At 30.2% G+C, this 20,405-nt stretch overlaps 1 protein-coding gene across 2 annotated transcripts in view; it reads left to right on the top strand.

Annotated features, from left to right (window-relative positions):
* Positions 1 to 20,405, top strand: part of LOC124356557 (rRNA-processing protein FCF1 homolog) — a 40,322-nt gene that overhangs the window by 520 nt on the left and 19,397 nt on the right. Inside the window, exons 1-3 of one of the 2 annotated variants that reach the window (XM_046807629.1) lie at positions 1,496 to 1,834; positions 10,947 to 11,029; positions 13,101 to 13,166. In XM_046807629.1, the coding sequence (XP_046663585.1) occupies positions 1,832 to 1,834; positions 10,947 to 11,029; positions 13,101 to 13,166 (152 nt within the window). In that variant the 5' untranslated portion in view covers positions 1,496 to 1,831. Of the gene's footprint in view, positions 1 to 1,495; positions 1,835 to 10,946; positions 11,030 to 13,100; positions 13,167 to 20,405 lie in introns of those variants that run through there. The other variant, XM_046807628.1, reaches the window with a different exon arrangement.

Here is a 20,405-nt window from a genome sequence, read left to right as displayed (position 1 = left end):
TCTAGATTTTATCTATACTTTAACTATTGTGTTACTGAATAATAACACAGTAATTGTAGACTCAGCAGATGAGAATCATGACTCATGAGAAACAATGACAAATTGAACAACTGCGATTCAGCTTGTCATTCAAAAGTAATGACTGCCAACTCCAAGGTTAACTAGAAAGGTAGGCCGTGAGGTATATGGCATATAGCATTAAGGTAGAATGGTAAACCCTCAGGAAGGGGGATGGTTCTTCCTCTAGTTATGCCAGAGTACGTGCACTCTGACTAAGTTAATGAGGTTAGGTAAAATTTTCTTGGCTGCAATATAATAAGCGGCCACCACTAGAATAGAACAAAATATTGTTTAGAACAATTCAAATGCTGTCAGTCTTGTTTAAAGTGAAGATATCTTATTTTACCAGGTAAAGTTAGGGGTAGGGTACGATAAGCGGACCCGGACCCGGTTTTTTATATCGAAGAATGTAATCATCGATACCTAGTATTCGCATCTCAAATCCTAGACTATCAATCGATATAAAAGTATCTATAGTCCTCAATAACAATCATATATTTTAAATTAAAATATGAATTTAATATTTACAGTGACCAAACAAATTATTGTAACCAAAATTAGGAAAACTGAAGACGACCATAGTTGCTCCTCTCACAGTTACAGTTGTTTCTTTCCCACAAATTTCACATAATGGGTTTTTCGGGACGAGTCCCACATGTTCAAGTCACGAAAAAAATGTCTTATCATCTTTCAAAGCAATGTCATGTAGTTTTCTAAAATTGACTGCCATTTTTAATAATCAAATGTTACTTATATAAAATTGAAATATTACATTACTAGTATTATTTGAAAGTGTTTACAGCATTTGATACAGATTATTAAAAGTTAATTGTTCAAAATAATTAATCAGTATCGATTGGTTATATCTATGGTTATGATTAAGTAATATCGTTTGTCAATTTCGATATAAAAAACCGGGTCCGCTTATCGTACCCTACCCAAAGTTAGGGCCTCGAAGCCATCTCTAACACAACCTGGGGACCAACAGCTTAAAGGTGACTTCCGAACCAGCATGTTTACCGTGTAAAGTAATAATTGTAAATACTATGCTGCTCAAACTTAGTATAAATAAAGTTAGGTATCAGTGGGGTTAACAGCCGGAATAGCCAATCGAAATTTCAACGTTATTAATGTATTCTACTAATCCTCAGGAACAAATATATATATATATATATATATATATATATATATATATATATATATATATATATATATGGTTTTAGGGGGTGGAAATCCATATTTAAATTACTAAATATAAATTTGTGGCTATGTTTGTGTACTGTGCTTTTTGTTATCTATGATTTTCAACGTTATCTGCTCCCGATAGCTTATCTGAGTGTACTGTGGTCAGAACAGCTTAGTTATTCAATCGTCTCATGCAATACCCTTCATTGGCTGTTAGATGCCATCTATTACATAATCTCAGTGTGTTAACTCTAATACAGTTAAAGTTATAAACCTGTTTGATTGCGGATTACGTGAGCAGCTAAAATATTAGGAAATTAATTTTATTTAAATTTAAAAATTAATTTTATTATTCAGTTTTAATTGGTCATCTTGTTTTTTCAGAGTAAAAGTAGGCTATCATAGGTTCTTTGTGTAATCATGTGTTATTTTTAAATCAAGAAAGCTATTTTTATATGATCGGAAGTTACCACTTGGTATGTAAATACTTAGTATTAGTTGTTTGGTTTTTACATCGTTTGTAGAAAGTTTAGGTAGGTACTTTCTGATTAAACGAAGGCCACCTATTCAAAGCACGCTGCGACTGATGGTAAGGTGATTTAGGTTTACTAACCTAACCTAACCTTTAGTATTTATTATATAACTGCCCACCAAAAGTTGCTAAATCCTGTTTATTATTGGTGGCCTCCTTTTAAAGTACCAAAGTTTAATTCAATTTTCTAAGTAATTTTTATTCACACTGGAAACGAGATTCTTGTTACTAAGCTGTTACAATTGTCCTACTGAACAACACAGTATCAGATTTTAGGGCATGAAAATGATAAATAATGAATTTTAGAACATTTTAGAATTGGAACTACTTTTCTTGCAAGATAACTATTTAGGAAGTTATGGTTAGGTGAATTTACAATTTTTATTTGTGTTTTCAAGTTGTGTTTCCAATAAAGCAGTAATGGCTAGAGGCATTCGTGATCAGACCATTTAAAATTTTATTTTTTTACTAATAGGTACTACATTGAAGGACGTTTTTGGTATGTCACCATCAGCGTGGGGTGCGAGGTTGGTGTACGATCATAACAAGACCACTTGATGCCTATAGAACTATAAAAATATTACTCTGCGCGAGAAAAGTAGTTTCACTTTTAACCCTGCAACTGGCTTTAAGCGATTATCGACGCATTAACTATAGTCTCAAAATGGCACTAAGCTATTTTCGACGCATTAACTATGTCGTAATATGATCTCTCACAGCAAGTCTATTTTTACTTTGTTTGAAGTAAAATATACGTAAATCTAAAGATAAAGATACAAGGTTTCATATTATATCATAAAACGCTCTATAGTTAAGTTAAATCTTTCATTATAAAATTCTAAACTTGGATGTTCACATTTCCGATTGCCATTTGTTTGCGTGATTTCCGAACACGCTAAAATTACCGTATGTTTGTAAAAATTCCCTATCGTGAGTTTATGTTCTACACGATAGTAAGTGTCGTTATTGAAAACAGTGTATTCTTGGCTTTCAGAAACATCTTTTCAATAGCCAGTAGGAAAATAAATGTTTATAAAATAAGCGTTTGAAAAGCTCGTGTTTTGTAAAATCCCAAAATGCCTAATGCGTCGAAAATAGCTTCATTAAATTTTGTTATTTTTGTTACTTTATCGTTGTCTGGAAATAGTGAAAATCATATCAAAACAAAGAAGAAGAATTGCTCTAAGCAACAGTATAATAGACAACGAAGACTATGAACTAGTATTTTATTTTTGTTCTGTTGCGCAATCACCGACTCAGCCAGTACAGAAGAACAACGCATCGCATGGTTGCGGTGTTTATTTCTTTGTTGTTATTACGTCATTGCCGGTATTAGTGTATTGCTTGCTATTTATTTGGATATTTTAGACTTTTCGTTATTTAGTGTGTATAAATAACAGTTTGTTTATTGTTTTTTTTTTTTAATTAGTGAAGTGAAAAATGTAGAGGTTAGGTTAAGTTTTAGCGAATATGTTGGATTTTTGTGAAACTGAAAATAAGCCTATGTTCACATAGGTTCAGTGTTTTATTATTTTGTAGACAATTTAATTTTAATTATAATAAAATTTTGATTTAAATTTATGCAAAGGTATTTATTATAAAAGTAAAAAAAAATTTTACTTTTTCTGAAGGTATTAGCGTTTTATTTCTATGACCATCGCTTGTTTTACTTTTTTAACAAAAAAATAATAGAGATAAAAATACACTGTTGTACATTTTTGTAAACTTCAATAAACGTTCTATCTTTATAAATAATATTTGGATGAAAAGAAAATTGTTAGCTAAAAAAGTTAGGCATTTATTTCACAATTTTGACTTTTGTAAAAATAGAAAAAAAGATTTTGTTGCCATAAAAATATCTTATACAATGTAAACTTCTATAAATATCATATTTTTCTCTTCTACATATATTTATCTCTTAGAAAAAAATATTTGTTCATCCAATAGATTCCAAAATGTCACAATGTTATACATAATAGTGCTATACAAACTTTTTTCAGATTTTGTAGTTTTTATAGATATATTATCCAAAAGTACCAGTAAACTTCATTTACCTAAATATTTTTTTTGTAATTTGTAATTGAGGTATATAAGCAAACTTTTGCATATTTTAGAATTATTCTAAAAATATTCATATTAACTGAGAAGGTGCTATACATTTTGAGAAAAATTTATTCTTTACTAATATTTTTACGTTAATCTGTAAAAAAATAAAAATATATTAAATGATTCAACCTTTAATATTTTTTTGGGAAACTGCATTTATTTCCAAAGATATTGATGTTTTTCAAATGTTTGTATCTTAAAAAATAGATGAGCAGTGATTAAAATACAAAACCCTTACAAAATCACCAAAAAGTGCCTGCCATTTTGGGAAAAATGATGGCCAGTTCCAGGGTTAATGTTCTAAAATTCATTATTTGTCATTTTCATGTACTAAAAACTTACATTGTTTTGTTCAGGAGGGCGATAGGAGTACAATAAAGCAAAACTTGTATTTTGCCGGTTCGGTCGTTAACTTCACAATGACCTAAAGTTGTATTATTTTCTATAATCTAAAATAATTATGTGTATTTCTTTTACATATAAAAATATAGCTTCACTATAATACAATCTTAAATGCCTATAACGTATTTCAGATCGACATTATTGTTCAAAATTAAATCATGCGTATATTATTTGAGCTTATGACTACATGTACTATTTGTTATTAGACTGTACATACATGCATATTATAAATATAAAAAGTTAAACATAACTTTTACAAGTGTTCATATGATCTGAGTTTCAATTTGTAGTTTGTAAAAGAAATGTATACCATAATATTGTGCATGTTTAAACATTTACTAATAGTTCAAGAACCTTAAAACTAAGTTAACTAACTTCTTCATACATGTTAATCCAAGAATTATCATTCCATGCATTAATTTCCTGTACAAACAATATCCTGGGAATTTATAGAACTGAAAAGATTTTGATTCCTAAACCATTAAAAAAACCAAACATTTTTATCAAGTAATTTCTCCTTGAAACTCATGTTCAAACATCCTACGTCTAAAATATTAAAATCCCAATTTTGTTTATAAATTATGATAACTATAGGAAGACTATTAAAATCACAAATTGAAAGCTTTATTTCATGAAATTTCTTTGGAGAAAAAGTTTGATTCTTTGGTATTATCCAGAGGCCACTATTTTTGGAAGAGTTTTTCAGTAAAACTCTTGACAAGCCTATCAGACCCTAGGCATACTTAAAGTACCCACGTTCTATATCTATGAAGCCATTTTATATGTAGACAAACGAAACCTGTAGACTAACATGAACTTCTGGAACTTGACTGAAAACAGACTGAATAGCTTGCTTCAAAAATACCCGCTGAAGAATACTGTGTACACTATTAAAGAATTCATGGACTCCATGAACAATACAATTCCTTGATTCTACTTATTGTAATTTGACAAATTACTGTTATTAATCATCATTTTATAAATAAATACAAAAATTACACTTTCATTAAATGATAAATTAAGTGACAAGAAAGGGATCATTTAAAAATTGTTAAGGAAATACCTTTTTAGTCTACTAGAGCTAAGAGAAATAGAAAAGATGAAGATTGTGAATGAGAAAACAATAGATAATTGTAAAACAATGAAAAAAAAAACAAAAATTTAACCTTTACATTACACATTATGGATATGGTTTTATGAAGAAAGGAACAAAAGGTATTGATTTGGTCGGAAGGTGAGTTTAGGACTATTACTACAGTGTCCGACTTGAAAGAATATCAGGTACGATGAAAAACTAAGTTTGATAATGATGCAATAAAGAAGTGCTTTAAATATTTACAAATCAGTAAAGACATTTAATTGATGTCAACCAGATATATAACTTCCTTGTTTGAGGTATGTTTTTGACAATGGAAGGATTGTGAAGGAAATAGGATTTTTCTAGACATGTGCTGCCATCATTCAGTGTTACAAAACATCAGTAGGTAGCACCTTGTTTCTAGATCTGCAGTCTGACCTCTCCCTCAGGTGAATCATTGAGCATTGTGACACTCATAAGTTAGAAATCACAACAACCATGTTAATGTGTTAATGTAGTGTTACTGATTTTTTTTGTATTACTAAAAGATGGCAAATGTCCGGAAAAATCCTATTTCCTTCACTGATATGTAACATTTTGAGACTAGGTTAAATTATAAAATGTGAACAACAAAAACACTTGATGTATCAAATGATAACACGGTTTAATGATTTTTGCTTCTAGTCTATTATTTATAGGAAGAACACTCTACTTGGTTTGTCATTGTTTTGTCATTGTTTTTTCATGAGATTATACCTTTTTAAAAACTTAAAAGAGTATAAAAACAAATCCTTTGAAGAAAACTTACCAATCAAATCAGTGTTGTCAATCACATTTTCTAGTGTGCGCAGATGTATTATTCAGTACGATGTACTTCCGATCATAACTATAGACCCTCAGTCTCGTACCTTCTTTAGTGTGTACAGATGTATTATTCACTGTGCTGTACTTCCAATCATAACTATAGACCCTCAGACTTCCACCTTTATAGTGTGTGCAGATGTATTATTCACTGTGCTGTACTTCCAATCATAACTATAGACCCTCAGACTTTCACCTTTTATAGTGTGTACAGATGTAGCGTTTAGTACGCTGTACTTCCAATCATAACTATAGACCCTCAGTCTTCCACCTTTATAGTGTGTGCAGATGTGGTGTTTAGTACACTGTACTTCCAATCATAACTATAGACCCTCAGACTTCCACCTTTATAGTGTGTGCAGATGTGGTGTTTAGTACACTGTACTTCCAATCATAACTATAGACCCTCAGTCTTCCACCTTTATAGTGTGTACAGATGTAGCGTTTAGTACACTATACTTCCAATCATAACTATAGACCCTCAGTCTTCCACCTTTATAGTGTGTGCAGATGTGGTGTTTAGTACACTGTACTTCCAATCATAACTATAGACCCTCAGACTTTCACCTTTATAGTGTGTACAGATGTATTGTTTAGTACGCTGTACTTCCAATCATAACTATAGACCCTCAGACTTCCACCTTTATTGTGTGTGCAGATGTATTATTCACTGTGCTGTACTTCCAATCATAACTATAGACCTTCAGACTTTCACCTTTATAGTGTGTACAGATGTATTGTTTAGTACGCTGTACTTCCAATCATAACTATAGACCTTCAGACTTCCACCTTTTATAGTGTGTACAGATGTATTATTCACTGTGCTGTACTTCCAATCATAACTATAGACCTTCAGACTTCCACCTTTTATAGTGTGTACAGATGTATTGTTTAGTACGCTGTACTTCCAATCATAACTATAGACCTTCAGACTTCCACCTTCTCTAGTGTGTACAGATGTAGTGTTTAGTACGCTGTACTTCCAATCATAACTATAGACCTTCAGACTTCCACCTTTTATAGTGTGTACAGATGTATTATTCACTGTGCTGTACTTCCAATCATAACTATAGACCTTCAGACTTCCACCTTTTATAGTGTGTACAGATGTATTGTTTAGTACGCTGTACTTCCAATCATTTAACTATAGACCCTCAGACTTTCACCTTTATAGTGTGTACAGATGTATTGTTTAGTACGCTGTACTTCCAATCATAACTATAGACCCTCAGACTTTCCACCTTCTCTAGTGTGTACAGATGTATTGTTTAGTACGCTGTACTTCCAATCATAACTATAGACCCTCAGACTTCCCACCTTCTCTAGTGTGTACAGATGTATTGTTTCAGTACGCTGTACTTCCAATCATAACTATAGACCCTCAGACTTTCACCTTCTCTAGTGTGTACAGATGTATTGTTTAGTACGCTGTACTTCCAACCATAACTATAGACCCTCAGACTTCCACCTTCTCTAGTGTGTACAGATGTATTGTTTAGTACGCTGTACTTCAATCATAACTATAGACCCTCAGACTTTCACCCTTCTCTAGTGTGTACAGATGTATTGTTTAGTACGCTGTACTTCCAATCATAACTATAGACCTTCAGATTTCCACCTTTATTGTGTGTGCAGATGTATTATTCACTGTGCTGTACTTCCAATCATAGCTATAGACCCTCAGACTTTCCACCTTTATAGTGTGTACAGATGTATTTATTCACTGTGCTGTACTTCCAATCATAACTATAGACCTTCAGACTTCCACCTTTATAGTGTGTGCAGATGTTATTATTCACTGTGCTGTACTTCCAATCATAACTATAGACCTTCAGACTTCCACCTTTATTGTGTGTGCAGATGTATTATTCACTGTGCTGTACTTCCAATCATAACTATAAACCCTCAGACTTCCACCTTTTATAGTGTGTGCAGATGTAGTGTTTAGTACACTGTACTTCCAATCATAACTCTAGACACTGAGACTTCCACCTTTTATAGTGTGTACAGATGTATTGTTTAGTACGCTGTACTTCCAATCATAACTCTAGACACTGAGACTTCCACCTTTTATAGTGTGTACAGATGTATTGTTTAGTACACTGTACTTCCAATCATAACTATAGACCCTCAGACTTCCACCTTTATTTTGTGGGCAGATGTATTATTCACTGTGCTGTACTTCCAATCATAACTATAGACCTTCAGACTTCCACCTTTATTGTGTGTGCAGATGTATTATTCACTGTGCTGTACTTCCAATCATAACTATAAACCCTCAGACTTCCACCTTTATAGTGTGTAACAGATGTGTTATTCACTGTGCTGTACTTTCCAATCATAACTATAGACCTTCAGACTTCCACCTTTATAGTGTGTGCAGATGTATTATTCACTGTGCTGTACTTCCAATCATAACTATAAACCCTCAGACTTCCACCTTTATAGTGTGTACAGATGTAGTGTTTAGTACGCTGTACTTCCAATTCATAACTATAGACCTTCAGACTTCCACTTTATAGTGTGTACAGATGTAGTGTTTAGTACGCTGTACATCCAATCATAACTATAGACCTTCAGACTTCCACCTTTATAGTGTGTACAGATGTAGTGTTTAGTACGCTGTACTTCCAATCATAACTATAGACCTTCAGACTTCCACCTTTATAGTGTGTGCAGATGTATTATTTACTGTGCTGTACTTCCAATCATAACTATAGACCTTCAGACTTCCACCTTTATTGTGTGTGCAGATGTATTATTCACTGTGCTGTACTTCCAATCATAACTATAAACCCTCAGACTTCCACCTTTATAGTGTGTACAGATGTGTTATTCACTGTGCTGTACTTCCAATCATAACTATAGACCTTCAGACTTTCCACCTTTATAGTGTGTGCAGATGTATTATTCACTGTGCTGTACTTCCAATCATAACTATAAACCCTCAGACTTCCACCTTTATAGTGTGTACAGATGTAGTGATTAGTACGCTGTACTTCCAATCATAACTATAAGACCTTCAGACTTCCACCTTTATAGTGTGTGCAGATGTATTATTCACTGTGCTGTACTTCCAATCAATAACTATAGACCCTCAGACTTCCACCTTTATAGTGTGTACAGATGTAGTGTATTAGTGACGCTGTACTTCCAATCATAACTATAAACCTTCAGACTTCCCACCTTTATAGTGTGTACAGATGTAGTGTTTAGTACGCTGTACTTCCAATCATAACTATAAACCCTCAGACTTCCACCTTTATAGTGTGTACAGATGTAGTGTTTAGTACGCTGTACTTCCAATCATAACTATAAACCCTCAGACTTCCACCTTTATAGTGTGTACAGATGTAGTGTTTAGTACGCTGTACTTTCCAATCATAACTATAAACCCTCAGACTTCCACCTTTATAGTGTGTACAGATGTAGTGTTTAGTACGCTGTACTTCCAATCATAACTATAAACCTTCAGACTTCCACCTTTATAGTGTGTACAGATGTAGTGTTTAGTACGCTGTACTTCCAATCATAACTATAGACCTTCAGACTTCCACCTTTATAGTGTGTGCAGATGTATTATTCACTGTGGCTGTACTTCCAATCATAACTATAGACCTTCAGACTTCCACCTTTATTGTGTGTGTCAGATGTATTATTCACTGTGCTGTACTTCCAATCATAACTCTAGACACTGAGACTTCCACCTTTTTATAGTGTGTGCAGATGTATTGTTTTAGTACACTGTACTTCCAATCATAACTATAGACCTTCAGACTTTCCACCTTTATTATGTGTGCAGATGTATTATTCCACTGTGCTGTACTTCCAATCATAACTCTAGACACTGAGACTTCCACCTTTTATAGTGTGTGCAGATGTAGTGTTTAGTACACTGTACTGTACTTCCAATCATAACTCTAGACACTGAGACTTCCACCTTTTATAGTGTGTACAGATGTATTGTTTAGTACGCTGTAAACTTCCAATCATAACTCTAGACACTGAGACCTTCCACCTTTTATAGTGTGTACAGATGTATTGTTTAGTACACTGTACTTCCAATCATAACTATAGACCCTCAGTCCTCCTACCTTCTCTACTGTGTACAGAGAGATGTATTGTTCAGTACGCTGTACATCCTATCATAATTGTAGATTCTCAGGTATGTGCCTGAGTTTTTAATAACTGTTTTAAATTTTACCAAAATTACGGTTTAAAATGATTAAACCTGTCACCAACATAACACCACAGAGTGGGCTTCTTGTGTTGTCATGTGTACTATCAGACACTAATCCTTGTTCTGGTAGTGTTAAGTAAAACTTGATGATTATTTAAGGAAATGTATTATGTGTATAAATATGCTATATAATAGTATTTGGTGAATCGGTAAAATTTCGTACTGTATATAGAAGATGTCCGTCTAAATATCATTTTCAACTCTTAAACTAGATTTAATCAGTAAAAACCAATTATTTTTCAATATTAGTTTTTATTTTTGGGATGAAGCATTTTGAAATCAAAGGTTGAATCCACTAATGAAATCTGTGGTTTCGAAGAGCCTTGCCTAAAAAAATATATTGATTATATATTGAATAAAATTGATATTGGAAAAGAAATGTTATTACTGACTAAACCTAGTTGTAAATTATCATGTATTTGATCAATGCCTTCAATCAAAAACTCTTGTCTCAGTATGTTATTAATGTTTTTTATTTGCAGGGGAAATCAACAAGAACAAGAAAATTTGCACAACAAAGATTTGCTCAGATGAAAAAAATGATAAGTCTAAAGGATGCAAGAATGTAAGTTAATGTCTCTTCTCATTACACCATTTCAACACCAGTTTTTGTCCTGTCATTAGCACATCATGTACAACAGTGGCTCGGTCAGCTGAAAGTGGCTTTTATTTCCAAATCAGCTGTCTCAGTTCAAAATCATTCAGTCATTATGGTTACCATAAGTTATAGTTGGAAATTCTAATTCTGAAAAATATAAATATCGAAATATCCTGCAAAAGGGTTGAAAAAGGTGCTTTGGGATCTCAGAAATTTGTGGTGTGATATTTAACCCCAAGAAACAATTAATTTTCAGTAATCATCAATATCAATACATAGTATAAATTAGTCACTTTTTGTGTTTGTCTGTTTGTGCACTTCTCCACTACTCAACGGATTTTGATATGGTTTTCACTCTCGGCTTCATTTTGAACTAGTACAGGTTCCTACGTATGATACATCAACATTTTATTCCAATCATAGAAAGGAAGGGTTTTTTTCTTTGTTAGAAAGGAGAGACAAATTTTTATAGTGCAAAAATTTATATTTTTGAGCGCTTTCACTGTTAATATTGACTAAACCTTGCTACTTAAAACAAAATAATGTACTAAGTAATTGTCCAAAAGGCCTACAAAAAAGTCCATGATGGCATGCATTTCTATATAGCTATTTTCTTTATCAGGGTAAAAATCAATATAGCACCAAAAACATGCAGACCGCAAATAAACGCTTTCAAATCTAAGTTGGATTTCTAAACACACGTGTGGTTATTTGCTTGATCAGTGCAACAACATAAACTCAGCTGTGGAATCATATATAAATTAAAGAGGAAGTGAAATTAATCTGTTGTATCTGACTCTTTTGGTCTTCAGTAACTTTTCAGTTGTACGTTAGAAATATATTTTCTGTATCGGAACAAAAAAGTAAACTGTCACTACGACACTTGAAAAATCTTAGACAGAACGTAAATTAAAACAGCCAAAAGTGGAAGTTTTTAATTAAGGTTGGTTTTTGTTTATATATATTTTATTAGTCTGGGCACAAGTCAAAATCGACTAAGCCACTTGAAATATCTAGTTAATCTAATCAGACGGAAGTTGACAATTTTTGACCAAATTAGGTTTTGAGACTTATATGCATATATTTTGAATCTCTCAACCATGGACACTGAAATAATAAGTAACTGATATGTCTACTTATGTTTAAAATATTGTAGGGCTCCATCATATTACATCATAAATGCTTTCACTAAGAAAGCTATGGCCTTCAATTTTGAAACTTGTGTGTGAAGCCGCGGGTAACTGATAGTATAACAATAATTAACATTTGGCTTGTAGCATTAACAACAAGAAAACTATGAAATAATCAAAGTTGTTACTGATATGGATTAAACCCTGGATTATGGGTGATGTGTTACAGAATGTAGCCTACATTACTGCAAAACTGATCCATTTTTACTTCAACAAACACATGTGAAATGAAGTTATTTTGTGAAATTATTTGATTCAATTGCAAAACGTTGTTTTAGTGTGGGTTGTTAATTTCCTAAAACAGATATACCACAGTACATTTTATAAAATAATTTTAAACAAGATACAAGATATAACAGAAACTATTTTTTAATTTACTTTAAGTGTGTGGATCATGTATTAGTAGGCAATATGAATTAGCCTGAACAGCCTAAGTTGTCTGTTTTATGCTTTGTACTTATAGGGATCAATTTAAACATATAATTTAACTAATTAGTTCCAATTACTGTATTGATTATTCATGAATAATTCATACTAAAATAAAATGTTAATGTAAAAAAGGAGCCCTTAAATTTTGGTATCTGTGTCCTAAAATTTAAATCTTTCTGCATTTACAGTTAAAAGATATAAGCATTTCACATTTATTTAGTTTATATTCAAATTAATTCGTGTTTCCAAAAATTTTAATAAAAATGAACACAATTAATTGATGTGTTTTAATTACGGAAATTGTTATTGAAAATTTGTCATTACCGTATATATAAAAAAAAACTGTTTCTTCATTTGCAACGTACAAGGATTTTTATGCATTTTTATTTTTAGAGTACAGTGTGTATTTTTTGTTTTAGAAAGCCGGAACTTCGAGTTGTCAAGAAGAAGAAAGCAGATCCACATGAAATGAAAGTTAAAGAAGTGTAAGTAACTGACTTTACATTTTAAGAGTCCTAACAGGTGTTAATGTATGTTGTTCCAGGACGTGTTAATACCTCAAAATTAGTAATTCAGATTCTTGCCGTTTTTGGCTCTCATCTTTCAATTTAAAACTAACTTAACAAGTATAACATATGTTTTTTATCTTCTGGAACTTTATTTGCTTTATATAATAGAGTTATTGCACAACACTGTGTTTTCATCCCATTCTAAAAAATTGCAGAAACGATTATCCTTATCAAACTTAAAGTTTATATCAATTCATTTCCCATAATTCAAAATTGTATTGTATTGAGCTGTAGTTACTGTGTAACCCTCCAGATACTGGGTTGAACTTCCTTAAGGTTAGTCATGTTTAAGTATGTTTGCAAGCATTTAAAAAGTTTTTTATTTAATGTAAATGGTACATATTATATATAATTATTTTCAGGAAAGATCACAAAATAAGAGAATCATACTTATAGGACTTATGTTTACATGGTTAAATATTGCTGAATGTAAGTCATGACAAACAACAATCTTACCTATTATTTCACCAAAGGCATGAAAATATTCAAATATACAAACTGTATATAATTTAATAATGAACACAAATATATTATGGGTTTACATGGTTAAATATTGCTGAATGTAAGTCATGACAAACAACAATCTTACCTATTATTTCACCAAAGGCATGAAAATATTCAAATATACAAACTGTATATAATTTAATAATGAACACAAATATATGATTGGGTTTTACATGGTTAAATATTGCTGAATGTAAGTCATGACAAACAACAATCTTACCTATTATTTCACCAAAGGCATGAACATATTCAAATATACAAACTGTATATAATTTAATAATGAACACAAATATATTATGGGTTTACATGGTTAAATATTGCTTGAATGTAAGTCATGACAAACAACAATCTTACCTATTATTTCACCAAAGGCATGAACATATTCAAATATACAAACTGTATATAAATTTAATAATGAACACAAATATTATGGGTTTACATGGTTAAAATATTGCTGAATGTAAGTCATGACAAACAACAATCTTACCTATTATTTCACCAAAGGCATGAACATATTCAAATATACAAACTGTAATATAATTTAATAATGAACACAAATATATTATGGGTTTACATGGTTTAAATATTGCTGAATGTAAGTCATGACAAACAACAATCTTACCTATTATTTCACCAAAGGCATGAAAATATTCAAATATACAAACTGTATATAATTTAATAATGAACACAAATATATTATGGGTTTACATGGTTAAATAATTGCTGAATGTAAAGTCATGACAAACAACAATCTTACCTATTATTTCACCAAAGGCATGAAAATATTCAAATATACAAACTGTATATTAATTTAATATAATGAACACAAATATATGATGGGTTTACATGGTTAAATATTGCTGAATGTAAGTCATGACAAACAACAATCTACCTATTATTTCACCAAAGGCATGAAAATATTCAAATATACAAACTGTATATAATTTAATAATGAACACAAATATATTATGGGTTTACATGGTTAAATATTGCTGAATGTAAGTCATGACAAACAACAATCTTACCTATTATTTCACCAAAGGCATGAAAATATTCAAATATACAAACTGTATATAATTTAATAATGAACACAAATATATGATGGGTTTACATGGTTAAATATTGCTGAATGTAAGTCATGACAAACAACAATCTTACCTATTATTTCACCAAAGGCATGAACATATTCAAATATACAAACTGTATATAATTTAATAATGAACACAAATATATTATGGGTTTACATGGTTAAATATTGCTGAATGTAAGTCATGACAAACAACAATCTTACCTATTATTTCACCCAAAGGCATGAACATATTCAAATATACAAACTGTATATAATTTAATAATGAACACAAATATATTATGGGTTTACATGGTTAAATATTGCTGAATGTAAGTCATGACAAACAACAATCTTACCTATTATTTCACCAAAGGCATGAACATATTCAAATATACAAACTGAATATAATTTAATAATGAACACAAATATATTATGGGTTATACATGGTTAAATATTGCTGAATGTAAGTCATGACAAACAACAATCTTACCTATTATTTCACCAAAGGCATGAAAATATTCAAATATATACAAACTGTATATAATTTAATAATGAACACAAATATATTATGGGTTTACATGGTTAAATATTGCTGAATGTAAGTCATGACAAACAACAATCTTACCTATTATTTCACCAAAGGCATGAAAATATCAAATATACAAACTGTATATAATTTAATAATGAACACAAATATATGATGGGTTTACATGGTTTAAATATTGCTGAATGTAAGTCATTGACAAACAACAATCTTACCTATTATTTCACCAAAGGCATGAAAATATTCAAATATACAAACTGTATATAATTTAATAATGAACACAAATATATTATTATGGGTTTACATGGTTAAAATATTGCCTGAATGTAAGTCATGACAAACAACAATCTTACCTATTATTTCACCAAAGGCATGAACATATTCAAATATACAAACTGTATATAATTTAATAATGAACACAAATATATTATGGGGTTTACATGGTTAAATATTGCTGAATGTAAGTCATGACAAACAACAATCTTACCTATTATTTCACCAAAGGCATGAAAATATTCAAATATACAAACTGTATATAATTTAATAATGAACACAAATATATGATGGGTTTACATGTTAAAAATATTGCTGAATGTAAGTCATGACAAACAACAATCTTACCTATTATTTCACCAAAGGCATGAACATATTCAAATATACAAACTGTATATAATTTAATAATGAACACAAATATATTATGGGTTTACATGGTTAAATATTGCTGAATGTAAGTCATGACAAACAACAATCTTACCTATTATTTCACCAAAGGCATGAACATATTCAAATATACAAACTGTATATAATTTAATAATGAACACAAATATATTATGGGTTTACATGGTTAAATATTGCTGAATGTAAGGTCATGACAAACAACAATCTTACCTATTATTTCACCAAAGGCATGAAAATATTCAAATATACAAACTGTATATAATTTAATAATGAACACAAATATATATGTGGTTTACATGGTTAAATATTGCTGAATGTAAGTCATGACAAACAACAATCTTACCTATTATTTCACCAAAGGCATGAAAATATTCAAATATACAAACTGTATATAATTTAATAATGAACACAAATATATTATGGGTTTACATGGTTAAATATTGCTGAATGTAAGTCATGACAAACAACAATCTTACCTATTATTTCACCAAAGGCATGAAAATATTCAAATATACAAACTGTATATAATTTAATAATGAACACAAATATATGATGGGTTTACATGGTTAAATATTGCTGAATGTAAGTCATGACAAACAACAATCTTACCTATTATTTCACCAAAGGCATGAAAATATTCAAATATACAAACTGTATATAATTTAATAATGAACACAAATATATTATGGGTTTACATGGTTAAATATTGCTGAATGTAAGTCATGACAAACAACAATCTTACCTATTATTTCACCAAAGGCATGAACATAATTCAAATATACAAACTGTATATAATTTAATAATGAACACAAATATATGATGGGTTTACATGGTTAAATATTGCTGAATGTAAGTCATGACAAACAACAATCTTACCTATTATTTCACCAAAGGCATGAACATATTCAAATATACAAACTGTATATAATTTAATAATGAACACAAATATATTATGGGTTTTACATGGTTAAATATTGCTGAATGTAAGTCATGACAAACAACAATCTTACCTATTATTTCACCAAAAGGCATGAACATATTCAAATATACAAACTGTATATAAATTTTAATAATGAACACAAATATATTATGGGTTTACATTGGTTAAATATTGCTGAATGTAAGTCATGACAAACAACAATCTTACCTATTATTTCACCAAAGGCATGAACATATTCAAATATACAAACTGTATATAATTTAATAATGAACACAAATATATGATGGGTTTACATGGTTAAATATATTGCTGAATGTAAGTCATGACAAACAACAATCTTACCTATTATTTCACCAAAGGCATGAACATATTCAAATATACAAACTGTATATAATTTAATAATGAACACAAATATATTATGGGTTTACATGGTTAAATATTGCTGAATGTAAGTCATGACAAACAACAATCTTACCTATTATTTCACCAAAGGCATGAACATATTCAAATATACAAACTGTATATAATTTAATAATGAACACAAATATATTATGGGTTTACAAGGTTAAAATATTGCTGAATGTAAGTCATGACAAACAACAATCTTACCTATTATTTCACCAAAGGCATGAAAATATTCAAATATACAAACTGTATATAATTTAATAATGAACACAAATATATGATGGGTTTACATGGTTAAATATTGCTGAATGTAAGTCATGACAAACAACAATCTTACCTATTATTTCACCAAAGGCATGAAAATATTCAAATATACAAACTGTATATAATTTAATAATGAACACAAATATATTATGGGTTTACATGGTTAAATATTGCTGAATGTAAGTCATGACAAACAACAATCTTACCTATTATTTCACCAAAGGCATGAAAATATTCAAATATACAAACTGTATATAATTTAATAATGAACACAAATATATTATTGGGTTTACATGGTTAAATATTGCTGAATGTAAGTCATGACAAACAACAATCTTACCTATTATTTCACCAAAGGCATGAAAATATTCAAATATACAAACTGTATATAATTTAATAATGAACACAAATATATGATGGGTTTACATGGTTAAATATTGCTGAATGTAAGTCATGACAAACAACAATCTTACCTATTATTTCACCAAAGGCATGAAAATATTCAAATATACAAACTGTATATAATTTAATAATGAACACAAATATATATGGGTTTTACATGGTTAAATATTGCTGAATGTAAGTCATGACAAACAACATCTACCTATTATTTCACCAAAGGCATGAAAATATTCAAATATACAAACTGTATATAATTTAATAATGAACACAAATATATTATGGGTTTACATGGTTTAAATATTGCTGAATGTAAGTCATGACAAACAACCAATCTTACCTATTATTTCACCAAAGGCATGAAAATATTCAAATATACAAACTGTATATAATTTAATAATGAACACAAATATATTATGGGTTTACATGGTTAAATATTGCTGAATGTAAGTCATGACAAACAACAATCTTACCTATTATTTCACCAAAAGGCATGAACATATTTCAAATATACAAACTGTATATAATTTAATAATGAACACAAATATATTATGGGTTTTCATGGTTAAATATTGCTGAATGTAAGTCATGAGACAAACAACAATCTTACCTATTATTTCACCAAAGGCATGAACATATTCAAATATACAAACTGTATATAATTTAATAATGAACACAAATATATTATGGGTTTACATGGTTAAATATTGCTGAATGTAAGTCATGACAAACAACAATCTTACCTATTATTTCACCAAAGGCATGAACATATTCAAATATACAAACTGTATATAATTTAATAATGAACACAAATATATTATGGGTTTACATGGTTAAATATTGCTGAATGTAAGTCATGACAAACAACAATCTTACCTATTATTTCACCAAAGGCATGAAAATATACAAACTGTACATAATTTAATAATGAACACAAATATATTATGGGTTTACATCTTGATAGAATCACTCAGAGCAAAAATGATGAATGTAAAATGTAAACAATCAGTAATATCTGTCAAATTATGTACTACTTTGTAACATCTAGTCTTTTTTCACTTTCTGCCTCAAAATGTGTTCAGTTCACAAGCTATTACAATTAAAATAAACAATAAACTGAAATATTTAATTAAAAATATAATATGTACATAAATTTACAATTTGATGTGATAAAAAGTGTATTTAGTCAGTAAACTTCTTCCTGAGTCTTCCTTTTTCTCTTGTCTCTGATGGCCTCCAACAATCATACTACATCTACTTAGTTCACTCATGTTTACAATAAAGCATGTTTATAATTTTGCACACAAATAAATTGTGTCCTAAAAATAAAAAGTGAAACATTCATATCTTGAGGTTTAAGGGTAGTTTTGAAACTGTAACTGTTATTTTAAATATTGTATAATAGGTAGCCAAATAAATAGGAAAAATAATACTGTACACAAATCTGATCCCTAACAACTATATTAAGAAGTTCAAAATCTAAAGTTAACCCAAACAATGTAATAAAATAAAAATTGTTAGTTTGCTTAGTTATTTTGTAATTTGAGATGAACTTAAATAATATGAAACCTATTTTCAACTATGTTAAGATTTTGAAAATAATTTACATAAAAGGATTGTATATGTGTGCAACTAATATAACATCACCTTGAATTTATTTATTAAGAATGACACATTCATGTACATTTTATGCATGTCTTTAATAAAGATATTACCGTATTGATGTAATATTTTATTGAAGCTTTGGTGACGATGTCAATGCATTTTAATGATGTTAATGACTAATAAAGATTCTTGATTCTTGATCTTTTTAATTGAGTATTGATTAGGGAACTTTTATAATAGTCTTATTGAAATTCGAGCTCTGATCCTAAAAGTATTAATTACCAAGTAAGTAGGAATCTATTTTACCTACTTATGATTAACAAAGGAGTTGCTTTGTCCAACTCAACAAATAAAGTTCTTTTATGTTGTGCCAACTTTGGTGGTGTAAGAAGAAATTTAAATTTTTCCTCTGATGTGGAGTGCTAGAACTTAATCACAATGTAGGAAGTAAACACAATAAGTGCATGCATATCTAACATAGATGTAGTAAACCACAGACACTAAACAAGATCTCTGTTGGACAGGCCTCAGGTATCCTCAGCTCTGTTCTTCCAGTACAACACCCAGCTGGGGTCCGCCCTACCATATCTAACATAGATGTAGTAAACCACAGACACTAAACAAGATCTCTGTTGGACAGGCCTCAGGTATCCTCAGCTCTGTTCTTCCAGTACAACACCCAGCTGGGTCCGCCCTACCATATCTAACATAGATGTAGTAAATCACAGACACTAAACAAGATCTCTG

The sequence above is a fragment of the Homalodisca vitripennis genome, chromosome 3, assembly GCF_021130785.1.
Source record: "Homalodisca vitripennis isolate AUS2020 chromosome 3, UT_GWSS_2.1, whole genome shotgun sequence".
Lineage (NCBI taxonomy): Eukaryota > Metazoa > Arthropoda > Insecta > Hemiptera > Cicadellidae > Homalodisca > Homalodisca vitripennis.
This window is presented reverse-complemented; position numbering and strand designations above follow the sequence as displayed.